Genomic DNA, 14,198 nt, shown 5'->3' on the forward strand with positions numbered 1-14,198 from the left:
TCATCCTTCTTGCATACCTTAGACTATCATCACAACACCCGACCAAGATGCGTCAGTTAAAGCACCACGAGCAGAAGCTCTTGAAGAAAGTCGACTTCCTCAATGTACGTTGCGTCGTATCACCCACCTTCACCCACCCCTTCCTCCTTCATCCTTCGTTCATGTACCTCCACTTTTCTGGTGTTGATGACGGTGTCAATCACAGTGGAAGCAAGATGCTTCGGTCAGAGAGATCAAGGTGATGAGGAAGTACCATATCCAAGACAGAGAAGATTATCACAAGTGAGTGCCGCAGAAGAGATCTATGAGGCGTGTCATGAGCTGATCACTGGACATTGTGCATTAGATATAACAAAATCTGCGGTTCATTGCGAGGACTCATTCATAAACTCTCTTTACTACCTGCGAAAGACCCCTTCCGACAACAAAGAGAGGCAGAGATGTTGAACAAGCTATACGATATGGGTATACTTGGTGAGTGCGGAACGAAATCAGCTGTGGAAATAGTCGTTGTGAATTGGTAATATAATGTACTGATGACATATGGCATGTTCCTCATTGTAGATACCGGAGCAAAGCCCTCAGATATCGAGAACAAAGTGACGGTCTCTTCAATCGCTCGAAGAAGATTAGCAGTCATAGTTGCCAGATTAAAGATGTCCGAGACGGTGTCCGATGTAAGTAGAGATACCTCTCCCTTTACGGTATCTGCAGGTGGAACAAGGACTGACGATAGGAGGTGATGTGTTGATAGGCCGTTCGAACGATCGAACAAGGACATATCAGAGTCGGTCCTACACCAATAACGGATCCGGCAATGTTGATCACGAGACATATGGAAGATTTCGTCACTTGGATAGATACCAGTGCCAGAAAGAGGACGATCATGAAGTACAACGACGAGGTGAGTTTGTCCTGTTACATAGTTCGAGTAGAAGTGAAGACTTGTACTGATGGTATCCCTCCGCTTAGCTCGACGACTTCGACTTGTTGTAATACGTCTCACCCTCAAGACCCCAACCTGCATACTATCATCATTTCACATTGTACAACATATACCAGGCACATTATGCAATACCCGTTCCAGTCTCTTTCTCTCGACCGCTGTTTAGCAGTTGCCACGGAGCGGTGTGCAATAAACATGCATCATGCACGACGACAAATACATACATCCGACCTGATCTACCAGTCCCACATGTACAGCTTAACAGCCAATCTCTCACCACCCCGAGAAATCACCAAATCCTCCTGACTTCTTCTTCTTCTTGTCTCCTCCGAAATCCACCACATCGCCTCCTCCTGCACTGTCTCCAGCACCAACTTTCCCGACTCCTTTTGGTATATTGAGATATTTCCCCACTTCGCTCTCCTCTTCCGCTTTTCTCTTCCTCTCCTCTTTCTTCGCTTTGCTCTCGCCCTTTTCGCCCAAATTCGTACCTAACCATGTCGTTCTATCTTTTTCACGTTCTTTCTGAGCTTCGGCACGACGTCGTAATGCTTCGTCAGATTGGTCCTTTCGAGCAAGTTTCGCCGACAGTCGTTCTTTATATGCTTCGAATGGATCTTGCAGTCTGACAGAGAAGGAAGGATTGGTCAGATCAGCCTTGAACACCAGCAATGAGCTACTAGCACGTACACGTTGACACCTAGAATCACTACATCCTTCACTGGTCGATCACCACCAGGTCTGACCGGTACTCTTTCAATCTTGTCCAACACCTCTTCCCCGCCGACCAACTTCCCGAATACTGTGTGTTTACCATTCAGATGAGGTGTATCTCTAAATGTGATAAAAAATTGTGAAGAATTCGTTCTCGGGCCGCTGTTCGCCATTGACTATCAAGCACGATGGAATCAGTTAGCTGTCATGTTCTTGGGTCACCAGAATAGTCCTACTCACCAGAACACCTCGCGCGTCATGTTTGAACGCCCCTTTCTCGCTATACTCGTCTCTAAACGGTTCGCCCCAGAACGATTGACCTCCCTTTCCAGTTCCCGTTGGATCACCACCTTGGATCTGCGCGAAGCAAAGTCAGCCCTTTAAGGCTTATTCCAAGGAGCCGCCGGTATCTGAACTTACCATGAAACCAGGTATCAGACGATGGAACACCACATTATCGTATTTCCCCTGTTTTGCCAGCTGGACAAAGTTGTATACCGTCTTCGGCGCACGATCCCCATGTAATTCGACATTGAGTCCACCAAAGTTAGTGAGAATCGTAGCGTAGGCCTTTGATTTCAGTCTATCTTTGTCCTTGACCGGTCGGGACATCTCTTCGAACATGTCTGTGAACATGAAGATTGTCAGCCTGACATACTCGTCGCGGACGCTGATCGTGCGAGGGAGGAACACATACACTCTTCCTCGTCAAATAGCGCTCGCTCGCTCTTCGTTTGCGGTGTCATTGCCGTACTCGTCAACGACGCTGCCGCTCTACCAGAACTATAATTCGATGCGTTGTCTAGGCATGGAGACGGATTAGCATGAAAAGCAGTCTTGAAGTTGGAATAGCGCTCACATGCTAGTTGTTCGACCTTTCTTTTTGCCACAACACCCTCTTTCTTCTCCTGTGTATCATCGGCTTTTGGTGGCGGTGTCGCAGCAGGAGATTGCTCTGCTCGAGTCTGAGGAGAAAGAGGACGTCAACTTCAAGAGCTTTCCACCGTAGAAGGGTGCCCTACGACATACCTTTTCAGCAAGCATTTTCAACACCTTACTAGCGCCTCCTGCAGCATCGATGTTGATCCCTCTCAACGGATCTCCAGCGAAATCGTCATCTGTCACCCAATCTCTCAATATCAGCTTTGGTCAAAATATCGACATCACCAGCTCACCTAACACCTTCTTGTCCTTCTTGACATAATCGTACTCTCTCAAATCCCTCGAAGCGAGATTTTGTGGATCCTGAATTGTGATGATATCTTCTCGCTTGAAAGGCTCGTCGTTAACCAAATCTCGCCATGTCTTGGGTTTGATAGCTAGTAATTGCAAAGAAGCCATGTCGAACACGTTTCCCTGTGGAATAGACAGATCAGCTACTTGCTTCTCCAAGGTAGCCCAAGGTGACGTACGGTGTTCTTGAGGAAGACGATGTGGATGTGTGGAGAGAAGACTTTATAAGTGATAGGGTCGTGCATGTTTCCCTCGGCGTTCTACCAACAATACATTAGCTTGAGCCCGACAAATCTAACGTACGGAGCTTCATCGCTCACCTTGAAGAAGTTGAGTTTGATGAGCTGACTCGTATCTAACGGCTTGCCCGTTACTGGATCTGTTCCAGAAAGATCAGCTTCGCGTTCCTCATAGATGAAGATAAGGTTGCATCAGCTCACTCGTCTTGAACTTTCGGATGTAAGGGACGATATTGAGCAAATCAAATACATCTGCTCGAGGTGCTTCTCCAGGTTTGGTCTCTGCAATCACGGCAACTGGATTTCGGAAAGGTTGTAATGATAGGGCACACGAATCGCTACAATTAATTCTCTCACATCAGCACTGCTTTCACCGATGATATGGTGCTCTATGACTTTGTAATGGACGATCCCACTCACAAGGGTAATCTCTGAAACTCGCTCTTGCCATTGTCTATCCTCTTTCCGGTACTTGAAGCTGTATGATTCCCCGCCGCGTGCTCCGAGTGAGTCACGTACATCTTGTCGGAGTTGTGTCCCATCTTGGCGATAGTCTGCTGCGGTGATGGATATGACAGAGAGCAGGGGCTGGAGTAGAGGAAGAAAAGCGATGGACAAGATGGTGTGTTTTCGAATCGTCTTTGTGGGCGGCGGCGAGCGTTGCGGACCTTCGAAGCAGATCTGCGGAGTTCACGAGATATCTCCGTAGGAATCGCGTGTCGACAACGTGAACCCCGCATTCTTCAAAACGTCTAAGTTATAACATTACACGGCTATGATCCTGTCGAAGACACTTCCTCGTCATCACGAGCGGCATTTCAGTACCTCGGAGACTACGAGCAGACCTCAAGCAGATAGACCTATACCCAACCCGGCAAGATGGTCGGCGCAGAAGTCCTCGCTTACGGCGTGTTCGTCTCCTATTTCCTATTCATCTTCCTCTCTTTCGGATTAGTCTTCCGGTCCATATTGTCCGGAGGAAATAAGGTATCGAGATTGTTTGAAGGAAAGGCATTCTTCTTCCTGAGGACAGGATTAGGAGCTTTGCTATGTACTTGGTACTGTGAGTGACTCGTCAAGCACAGGGTACTCCCGAGATCGGACGGTAGCTGATGTTCCCTTGGCACAGTCATGTTCCAGTTCATGAGCGTAAGTCATCCCTACTGGGTTACACATCTCTAATACACATAAGAAATTCGAACTGAAGCTGTTTTACCGACTCAGTGGTCATATCATGACTTCTCATATCTGAACAGCTCCTCGGGCATAGGTCAATGGCTGGTCAAAACGCCGTTGTTCGAACAAGCATGGACAGTAGTTTGTGGAGGTCCCTCAAATTGGTGGTGGTCAAGCTGGATCTGTACTTGGACAGTCATCTTCACTGCTATCGTATGGTCAGAGAGTGAGTAGGCGGGCTCAGCTCTCCGCCTTGTCTTTGCTGGGAATCTCGGAGTACATAGACTGACGCTGAGGGCTTCGTAGGCGCTAGAAGAGGTATCAAATACCCATACGCATATATGCTTCTCGGTCAGTTGGTCGCAATATCCGTTGCGACCGCTCTCTTCCTCGTTGCCATGTCTCTCCATCCTCGTATCAACGCGGGTCCTCGGTCTGCCCCGCTATACATCGCATTCCCGCTCGCTATGGCTTTCGTGCCGATTTACCTTTTACCAAAACACGCTGGTACCGACAAATTCATGAGCTCGTTATTATGGCTGCATGGAGCTTTGCTTCTTCCTCTCACTACCCCTCCAATCGGCGACAATGCGAGTACCGGACGACAAATCGGTTTCATACCCTTCCCAGCTCTTTATACCGTTCTCACAGGTATCGCAATCTCGATTCACGCCCAAGCGACGACGACGTTTCTCCATTCGCTTCCGAAACACCAAGCAGTCATCCCTCGACTGATCAAGACGATATTCTCCCATCCTGCTCAAGCTTCTATATCCCTAGATGTGATTTGGGTCTTCGCCATCCTCATCTCATGGTTCGTACTCTCCGGACCTACCTACCTTCGTCTTGTCAAAGGCGCAGTCGTGGCTGCATGCGCTGGAGTCGGCGTCGCGAGATATACCGGTGTGAATTGGGGATTGATTGCCAGTGTCGTGCCGATCTTGATTCTGCTAAGTATTGGGTGGGGGATGATGACGCTGCAAAGTATCAGGACGAAGAATGGTGTGAAGAGAAAGGAACTCCTCGCGAAGATGGGTTTACCGGAAGAAGAGATGGTGATGGGCACGGAAAGCAAACCACCAAGCAAGACGGGCAAGAGGCTAGTCGTAGGGTTTTGGCACCCGTATTGGTGAGCTGCTCTCGCATCCACAAAATTGACATGAGAACGAGCTGACCTCCAATTTGTAGTAATGCTGGAGGAGGAGGTGAAAGAGTCTTGTGGACTGCTATTCGACATGTTCAGAAATCCGAAAAGGAGACTCTCGTCCTTGTCTACTCTGGTGACTATCCCGCAGCATCAAAAGAAGACATCCTTGTCAAAGTCAATGTAAGTGTTGCGTCTGGTTCACGTCTGATGGAGCTGACTGTTCTTCAGGACCGCTTCCAAATCGCCCTTGATTCATCACGACTTCACTTCATTCCTCTTCCGTCTCGGCATTACATCTCTGACACCTATTGGAAACGATTCACTCTGCTCGGTCAGTCGATCGGCAGCATCATCCTCGCATGGGAGGGGCTATGTGGAAACGAGGGACTGTGGGGAGATATCTTCATCGGTGGGCTAAGCTTGGGATCTGAGACAACGATAACCTGCTGACTTACCACTAGACTCGATGGGCTACGGCTTCACTCTCCCGGCAGTCCGCTTCATCACCGGTGGGGAGATCGCCATTGGAGCCTATGTGCATTATCCGACAGTTAGTGCGGATATGGTGAAGCGTGTAAGAGAGCGATCTGCGGGTGTGGAGAACGGCGGAGCAGCGAAGAGCTGGCTGAGAACGAAAGTCAAGCTACTGTAAGTCTGTCGCGTCTCCCTCTTTTTCAGTCGCACATGCAGCTTGTACTGAACCGTGGTATATGTGCAACAGGTACTATCACATCTTCACATCCTTGTACTCGGTATCCCTCCTCTACACGGAAGATATCATGACCAATTCCTCATGGACACAAGCGCACATCCAATCCCTCCTCACTGCTGCCCGGAGCTCTTTCTTGGCCAGTATATTACTGAAAGACGAGATGACATTGACGAAGCGCGAAGAACGAGGTGAATCGACGAAAGACGATAGAGCGCAATGTCAAGTTGTGTATCCGCCTTGCGATACGAGAGAGTTTATGAAATTGGGAGGGCTGGAGAAGCGGAAGCGGGAGATCGTCTCGCTTGCCCAATTCAGGTGAATAAATCACCATCAACAATGTACGCAACGCAGCTGATTTTGTTTATAGACCCGAGAAGGATCATGCGAAGCAGATCTATGCACTTTCAGCATTGTTTGACATTCACCCCGAATATCGAGATGGCGATAAGCGGATAAGCTTGACGCTCATGGGGGGAGTGAGGGATGCTGCGGACGAAGCTCGACTGGAAGGGTTGAGAGTGTTGGCGAAGAAATTGGGCATAGAGGTGAGTACGGGAAGTGGATCTATGGCTTGGAGATAATTCGATTCATATGTGCGAGTAGTCTTGCTGACTTCACGGCACAGAACAATGTCGAGTTCCTGGCCAACGCGCCGTATCCTGAGATCGTGCGACGGCTGGGCGAAGCATCTATCGGCCTGAACACGATGATGGACGAGCATTTCGGTATCAACGTGGTAGAGTTCATGGTGCGTGTTATTCGCTCAGCGATCAATCGTATAGCACAATTCGGCTAACTTGATACGATGTAGGCTGCAGGACTGATACCGATCGTTCATGCTTCTGCTGGACCGCTGCTAGACATCGTAGTGCCATATAACGGACAGAAGACTGGTAAGTGACCATTCAACACTTTCACTCTCCAGCTCGAGTCGGCTTCCACCGCCCTCTCGTGTGTCTTCTTTGCGCTGATCGTTCTATTCTTGGTGTAGGTTTCCACGCCACGGATGCCCAATCTTTTGCCGAAGCTATCCATAACGCATTCTCACTCCCCTCGAAAGAAAGTCTAAAGATCAGAAAAGCAGCTAGAGCAGCTGCTAGTGAAAAGTTCTCTGAAGCAGGGTTTGAGAAAGGTTTCGACCGAGGATGGCAGAGATTGAAGGGGCTAGTAAGCAGACGTAGGGGAGGATACGAATAAGCATACAGTATGCACCGTGCGCCGTGCAGTTCCGTAGGATAGATTCAGTAGATGGACACAGTATAGAGAGACGGACCATCAATCATTGTGACCCGGACAGTATAGGGTGGTCACCATTTCTGAATTGAGAGGCACCGGACGCGTTAGTGCAAGATTATTGTCTCACATCTCCGTAGCTCCGTAGACTAGGTCCGACGAACGGTGCCATCGTTCCCCTTTCTCAACGGGGATCAGATGTCCGTTGACATCGGTGCGGTGGTGTCACCAGCGTAAGCGAGAACTACTGTATCAGAGTCGAGACTGCCCTTTCTTTTCTGGCAGTGAAACAAGTTCATGGGAAAGACACTAGGTACTCGTTCTGCGAAAGTGGAGCGAAGTGATCTCCACTAGCAGCGCAACGAGACTAGTGGATGTAAGCGATCTTCTGAAGCTACATGACATGTGTTCAATGAGATACGACGCACGTAGTTACATCGCCCTAGATCCACTTGCACTCATTTCAACGCTATGTGGTGTGTGACCAGACGACATGCTATGTCCTTGCTGGCTGCCACCAAGCGATAAAAAGGGCTTAATGAGGTGGTAGTGTGCTGAACCGACGCGGTACTCTGCTACTCGGTCGTGGGCATGTACAATGCATGGATGGACTGATGGATCTGCACGCTGCGTTATGGTGAGAACATCTCAATGGCACTGGAATAGGGTCAAACGTCAGTGGCGTTTCAGATGTCGCAGACCGTCCGGACAAGATTCCAGCGGCCTTCCGACGACGTGGTCAGTACCTGTGCATGCCAGGGATGGACATCGGACTAAGTAGAGATTCGGAGGTCAGGTTGCTGTGACGTGAGAGTGAAGAAACGTGTTCTGGGTATGGCGTGAGAACGAAGGGTAATGGCGAAAGGGTCATAACGATATCGTGGAAATACCGATATGCTAGAAGGCTATGTGAACAGTACGTCTTTGATGACATCGTAATGTAATTGAGACCATGCTGGGATACAGTCACTTTCCCACGTCAGAGATGAAACGGACGGACTGTGTGTCTGTTGCTAGGTCGTGCGCACGTATCGCAGACCCCATGATTGTGTATGGATGCAAGGTTGGAAGTATTGGCGCCTCTAACACGACCAAGGAACACAGTGAAAATGGGTCCGGTCGATGTGAGCGAGCGAGTATGTAAATGAAAGTAGTAAGAGCAGCAAGAAGCTTATTATCCACTACGCTACATACATGCATGCATGGAGGGAACAACCCATGTTACACCATCCTCCCCCTCCCCTTCGAGACCAAGCTTGCTCTTTCGTTTCGTTTCTTTGGATTTGGCTCTGCTCCACGCCGAAACCACTCCGGTACTTTCTTTCCAGAGTTGTGGGCCTGTGAATTTAGTGTCATCGAGCCCAAATCATTTCACTGTTAATACTCTAGTCGTCGTCGTCGATCACAGCCAGACAGTTTCGTTGTGCTAAAAACTCCCAAAACAGATAGATACCAAGAATTGACACTTTGAGACGGAATTGCTGATCCGAACAATCACGTAACTAGCGCAGAGCGAGTACTTTTTCATCACTCTCACTGCCAATTCAAGGCGAATGTACGAGCACTAGTACACTGGTACACTACTACTCTGTGAGTAGAGTATCACTTTGTCCCAACTCTATCTACAGTAGTATTGGGTTTTTACCGATCCGGTTGTGGAAATGCAAGTTCAGCCTTTTTTTCTTATCAGACGAGTTACCGCTACGGCTGAACAGGTAACTCAATTATATAAAGTTTCGGTATATCGGAACATCCATCCCCCCCTCGAGAGAAAAGGAAGGCAGACTGACAGAATATAGTAATACTAGTAGTCTAACGCTAAAATCGCAGCCACTGCTTAATTTACACCGTAAGTCCCTGAATTCGACAATCTCACACTTCACTCCGTCCTTTGAGATACATCATCATCATCATCTTTTCACTCACTCTCTCTCTTGGGTTGGATCGAGGCTGGAAAGGGGGGTGGATATTGCTTGGACCTGATTTACCTCTCTTGCTCGCTCACTTACTCGTCTTGTCCGATCTGATCTGGACTCTTTCTCGCTTGGATGGATTTGACCGAGAATAAAAATACTCGTAATGCATTTGTCTCAATAGTTCGTTTTTGGGTCGTTCCTCGTTCGATTATCTCCGTCACCCTCTCTCTCATTAGCGTCATAATGTCTCTCATCCTCTTTCTCTCTCACTCTTGGAATCCGACCGGCTTTTACCCTCTGTGCTCTGCTCAATGGACGGAGGGGAGATGGGGGACGGAGGAGAAAAAATAGGTACTCCGTGACGTGACGATGTAAATGAATGAATGAACCAATGAATCAATTATCCGAGGATAGATAGATAGATCGACAGAACAGAGAGAGGCTGGAATAGTACAATTCATCAATCAATTTTGATACTGTCTCGGCAGGTCTCTCACATCCCCACTATCTTTCTCTCTCTATCTATTTGATTGTACTTCAACTCGACCTTCGTTTCTTCTCACCATCACTTACCGAATTACTACCTGACATCGACAACGGCGACTCGACTTCAACCAATAGCCCATCACTCCTATCGCCAATCAATCTCTCGACAATCTCACCGATCTTGTATCCAAACGGTGTCCACTCGCCCGATCCAACAGTAGTCTTGACATCACATCATTCAAACCGGATCACCGACCTCCACCTCAGAGTTCGAAACGAGGTCATCACCCCGTCCAAGACCCTGCTCTCCTGTACTCCGCAAAGTAGTCCGTCGGCATTGATCGCCCACTCTTCCCCCTAATCTATTCAGGGTACAACACTATACACCACGAGACACGTAACGAAGAAAGGGGTCACCGATACACCGCTCTCTCCACACCACAAAGTTACACCATTGCTTGATCTTTGCACCTCTCTATATTGAGTTCGTCTCGCTCTTTCTTTGATAGAATTGCGATTGGATCAATATTCGATATTCGACTTCGACGTTCGACGTTCGACATGGACAACCTCGCTGGATCGAGTGCTAGTACTGAGATGATTCCCTTGGTGAGGACGATGGGGCTCTTGACGATTCGAGCGCTTGATTCGGTGAGTCAAACTGAAAGAATACGTACGCAATGTGGGTTTATGATTATCATACTGATGCATTACGTTCTCGTTGCATAGTTGCCTTTGCCGGTTTTGCTAGTCATGTTCATCGCTTGTCTGGCATTACTACGATGGCCGTGAGTGAACTCTCACTACTCCTCTCCTTCATCCAGCTACGATGCTAATATGATCGAATTTTAGTATGTCACAATCCCCCTCGATTTTGCCCACCTTCACTCCACCAACGACCGAGAAAGATCGCCTTTCGCCAAGTCCGTTCCCAGAGAACGCAGGCTGCAAACCCCTCTTCACATTCTCCCCTCTCCAATTCGCCAGCGCAAGCGCCAGCAGTACCAACACCACCAGCGCGTCAGGTGCCGGTGGGAACACGTGCATCTCACCGCAATACAGCAACTTGATGTTCAGTCAACAACAGATGATGGGGATGCCACAGCCTTCGAGGAGCCTGAGGAGAGGGAGTAAACAGCTTCGAGAGTATAGGTTGGGACTGGGGGTCGTCCCGGAAGTAGAAGGAGAATCGTTAGATCGATCGGGAGAGGTCGTTTAGAAGAATAAGAAGGACAATCAGGAAGTAACAAGAACGGACACTTTTATCACGTAGTAAGTAAAGTAGCAATATATAGATTCACCTTGGACACTTTTTCAAACCAATTCAATTTTCGCTCTTCGCCCTTTGCTCGTCGCATCTCGTTGAAGAGTCGTCGATGCCTTCTTTGTCTTTCATTACAAGTACTGTATGTAGAGATGAGTTATGTATGTAGCATAGTTGATATCTCTGTGGAACAATCTACATTCAAAATGCATGAATGCAGGTGTATTCATGGATATTGAGAAGTCGAGGCACGGGTATGGGTGGTGGTGGTACAACATTGGCGATGGCGAGATGATAGGAAGGTGTGATTAGGCGAAATGTCTAAAGTTACAACAGATCACATCAGTCACTGCGCGAGAGATGGTGAGACGATCGACTTACATTCCCGCAACGTTGAAAGCTGCCAAGAGCCTGTTCGAAGAAGAATGATCAGCAAAGAGCACTTAGCCATAGCGCGGTCGTCACAACGCTCGACTCACTTCAGCAGATCGTCCACGTCCATCTTGGCCGCTCTGTTATCTGAATAACCAGACTCTTCGAGGATATCGTCGATCTTTTTCTTGATATCAAAACCGTCCTCGATAATCTATAAAGAAGTGAAAGGTCGTGTGTCAGCATAGACGCATCACGTTGCGGAGTTCCCCCACTGGTGATAGGTCACGGTGAAATCCGCACTCACGACACCTTGTTCAGCACACCAAGTCCTATAATTCTTCTCCAACATCTCCGCCACACCTCTCGCCTTGAACCCCGCTCTGAGCGTCTTATTCGCTCTTGAGAAAATCACCCTATTCAATCCATCAAACTCCTCAAACTTGATAGGTGGTGGAGGATCTCTGGGCATGATTCGTACCACGGAAGATTCGACCTGAGGTGGAGGTCTGAAGTTCCCTTTACCGACTTTCATGATATGTTCGACACGAGCGTAGAGCTGGACATTGGCGGAGAGTCGACACCATAGTTTTGTGTTGGGGGTGGCGACTAGTCGAAGGGCGAATTCACGCTGGAACATGAGGACGGCACATCGGGGGATAGGTCGTTGTGAGAGGAGTTTGAACACCAGTGGGGAGGAGATCTATGAAGGCGTGGAAGAAGGGTGATGATCAGCTTGACAATCTTGGCCGTTCAGGTGTAATGTAGGTAGGTGGAAGGCGATGCAAGAGAACATTGACATACCTGATACGGTGTGTTGGATATACAAACGTCGAAATATGGTAAATCAATCTTGATGAAATCTCCTACGATCAATTCCAACTTTTTCTGCTCAGGCCTGAGATCGCCAAGATAATCATCAGCACGACCGCTTCCTCTCTTCTTTTATCCCGACAAACCTCAGCCCGGTAAAATGAGCGTGTTGAATTTTCCCGTCCTGACTCACTTTCCCAGAACTCGTTTTTGGACTTCCGCAGCCATTCGAGGATCCATCTCTGACGCAATCACCTTTCGACACGCGGGCAGGATACGGACTGTCAAATTACCAGTACCAGGACCGACTTCGAGGACCACATCGGTGGGTTTCAAATTGGCTTTGTCGACGATCCTACGTGTAGACCAGATTGTATCAGCATTATGCTGCTACGTTGGTCGAAAGAATTATCGCAATTGTCGCTTGGAGAGCAGCATGCTGGAAGGATAGTGTCGACTCGACTTACCCTTGTGCAACGAGCGGATTAGTCAAGATGTGTTGCCCGAATTTCGCCGTATCGAAAAGATGATTTCTAGCTCCTGATCCACCTCCTCCTGCTGCCGAACCACCAGCCGATGATTCGCCATTCTTCTTAGGTCGAGCGGCTGCAGACGTGGGTTGGACTCTGAATGTCGAGGTAGTAGCTTTTGGCATCGTGCGTTGTCGTATTTGAGCGGGGAAGGACGTATGCAAGATCGGAGATTGTCTTGGACAAAAAAGGTTGAAAGCAAACACAAATATTGATTGATTGATGATGGATGGAGGGAAGTGAACAAGTGGATGGACGAATCCTCAACTTTTGGTAACAAAGTCACGTGTTTGCAAGCCGGACACTCTGCTCATACGACGAGAAGTGATTTGGACAAAAAGGCAAAAATGAAAGGCCGGACGGGATTTGAACCCGCGACCGCTAGATGAAACTCCAGTTCACGACCTCGAAGTCTAGAATGCTACCACTGCAACACCGGCCCATTGGTTGATGTTCGGGTGATTTCAACATCTTTATATATATTATCAAGCCATTGCCAAGGGATTGATCGATAGTCTTTTCTGTCTTCCCTTCTGTTCTTTTTTTGTGTCTGACAGATGAGAGAAGCATGCAGATCCGTATTCGCTTGAACCGATTATCTAGGTCGATGAACTTATACGAGGCTTCTGTTTAGTTAGTCGAAACCACACAACCAGATCATGTATATGAAGCAAACGCAGACGATTATCCTCAACCTTATCGAGCAACTCGTCTTGGTGTGTGTTGATTGTGCCGCAAAATGTTTGTTGATGTTAATTATTTTTCTTTCGGAAGAAATATATCGACTGAAGGAAAACTCTCCAATTGTCTTTTGTGCCAATTACAAAGATGGAGAGAGACCTTTCCTTGTGAGATAATGATCTGGGTCTAACGGTAACTCTTTCATACTGCTCTTGATTGACCAAGTGGGCATATGGTCGATCATCAAATAATCTCTGGGAGTTATTGGGGTAAAAAGGCGTACATAAACAGCGCTTCAGCAATCTTGATTATGTGACCTGCACTCAAGTATTACCCTCTCGTTAGTCCGACTCACCAACTAACCGTCGACCATGCGTCTCTTATCCCCTTCGAGGTTACTATTATATCCAAACGCCTTCGCCAGTTCCGACCGAACACAGGAGGAGTCATGAAAACAATTGCTGTAGTCGAAGGCTTTTTTCATACTGTCTTCGAGTACATCTCACCTTAGCTCGACACTGACATTACGACAGTTATGATCTTAGAGGCAGAAAATGTCAGATCGTTCCCTAAAGATGCCATAGACAAACTGTGGCAGACTATTGCAGCATATCATCTACTGGAGAATCTGCACCGTGCACGAGTACGGAATACGGAATCACGAACCATTGTAGGGCAATGGTTAGGCACAAGGTCACAGTAGAACTACCTGGAAAAGACAAGATTCGCCTGCTTC

The 14,198-nt window shown here is 48.0% G+C and overlaps 5 protein-coding genes and 1 non-coding gene across 6 annotated transcripts; 3 read left to right on the forward strand and 3 right to left on the reverse strand.

Moving 5' to 3' along the window:
* Positions 1 to 47: 47 nt before the first annotated feature.
* Positions 48 to 996, forward strand: CI109_105942 (uncharacterized protein; the record flags this gene model as incomplete). Its single annotated transcript, XM_032005166.1, has 6 exons — positions 48 to 104; positions 206 to 282; positions 347 to 474; positions 565 to 677; positions 755 to 904; positions 973 to 996. 6 exons carry the CDS (start codon positions 48 to 50, stop codon positions 994 to 996), a joined length of 549 nt encoding a protein of 182 aa, XP_031860678.1.
* A 223-nt stretch (positions 997 to 1,219) lies between these two features.
* On the reverse strand, positions 1,220 to 3,674 carry CI109_105943 (peptidyl-prolyl cis-trans isomerase-like 2; the record flags this gene model as incomplete). Its single annotated transcript, XM_032005165.1, has 12 exons — positions 1,220 to 1,571; positions 1,637 to 1,836; positions 1,901 to 2,017; positions 2,081 to 2,286; positions 2,358 to 2,462; positions 2,520 to 2,625; positions 2,690 to 2,778; positions 2,836 to 3,016; positions 3,073 to 3,153; positions 3,214 to 3,272; positions 3,334 to 3,470; positions 3,553 to 3,674. 12 exons carry the CDS (start codon positions 3,672 to 3,674, stop codon positions 1,220 to 1,222), a joined length of 1,755 nt encoding a protein of 584 aa, XP_031860677.1.
* A 337-nt stretch (positions 3,675 to 4,011) lies between these two features.
* CI109_105944 (uncharacterized protein) lies at positions 4,012 to 7,364 on the forward strand (the record flags this gene model as incomplete). Its single annotated transcript, XM_032005164.1, has 12 exons — positions 4,012 to 4,195; positions 4,262 to 4,281; positions 4,357 to 4,534; positions 4,615 to 5,437; positions 5,497 to 5,635; positions 5,684 to 5,864; positions 5,917 to 6,103; positions 6,177 to 6,482; positions 6,535 to 6,712; positions 6,793 to 6,915; positions 6,979 to 7,060; positions 7,159 to 7,364. The coding sequence occupies 12 exons, from the start codon at positions 4,012 to 4,014 to the stop codon at positions 7,362 to 7,364; spliced, it is 2,607 nt and encodes an 868-aa protein (XP_031860676.1).
* Positions 7,365 to 10,363: 2,999 nt separating this feature from the next.
* CI109_105945 (uncharacterized protein) lies at positions 10,364 to 11,021 on the forward strand (the record flags this gene model as incomplete). The annotated part of the gene is made up of 3 exons (XM_032005163.1): positions 10,364 to 10,453; positions 10,532 to 10,590; positions 10,655 to 11,021. 3 exons carry the CDS (start codon positions 10,364 to 10,366, stop codon positions 11,019 to 11,021), a joined length of 516 nt encoding a protein of 171 aa, XP_031860675.1.
* Positions 11,022 to 11,443: 422 nt separating this feature from the next.
* CI109_105946 (dimethyladenosine transferase) lies at positions 11,444 to 12,906 on the reverse strand (the record flags this gene model as incomplete). The annotated part of the gene is made up of 6 exons (XM_032005162.2): positions 11,444 to 11,477; positions 11,546 to 11,652; positions 11,746 to 12,141; positions 12,243 to 12,336; positions 12,445 to 12,606; positions 12,719 to 12,906. The coding sequence occupies 6 exons, from the start codon at positions 12,904 to 12,906 to the stop codon at positions 11,444 to 11,446; spliced, it is 981 nt and encodes a 326-aa protein (XP_031860674.2).
* Positions 12,907 to 13,129: 223 nt separating this feature from the next.
* Positions 13,130 to 13,223, reverse strand: CI109_105947. The gene has a single exon. It is a non-coding gene; the product is annotated as a tRNA-OTHER (tRNA).
* Between the last annotated feature and the right edge of the window lie 975 nt (positions 13,224 to 14,198).

This window comes from Kwoniella shandongensis, chromosome 11 (assembly GCF_008629635.2).
Source record: "Kwoniella shandongensis chromosome 11, complete sequence".
NCBI lineage: Eukaryota > Fungi > Basidiomycota > Tremellomycetes > Tremellales > Cryptococcaceae > Kwoniella > Kwoniella shandongensis.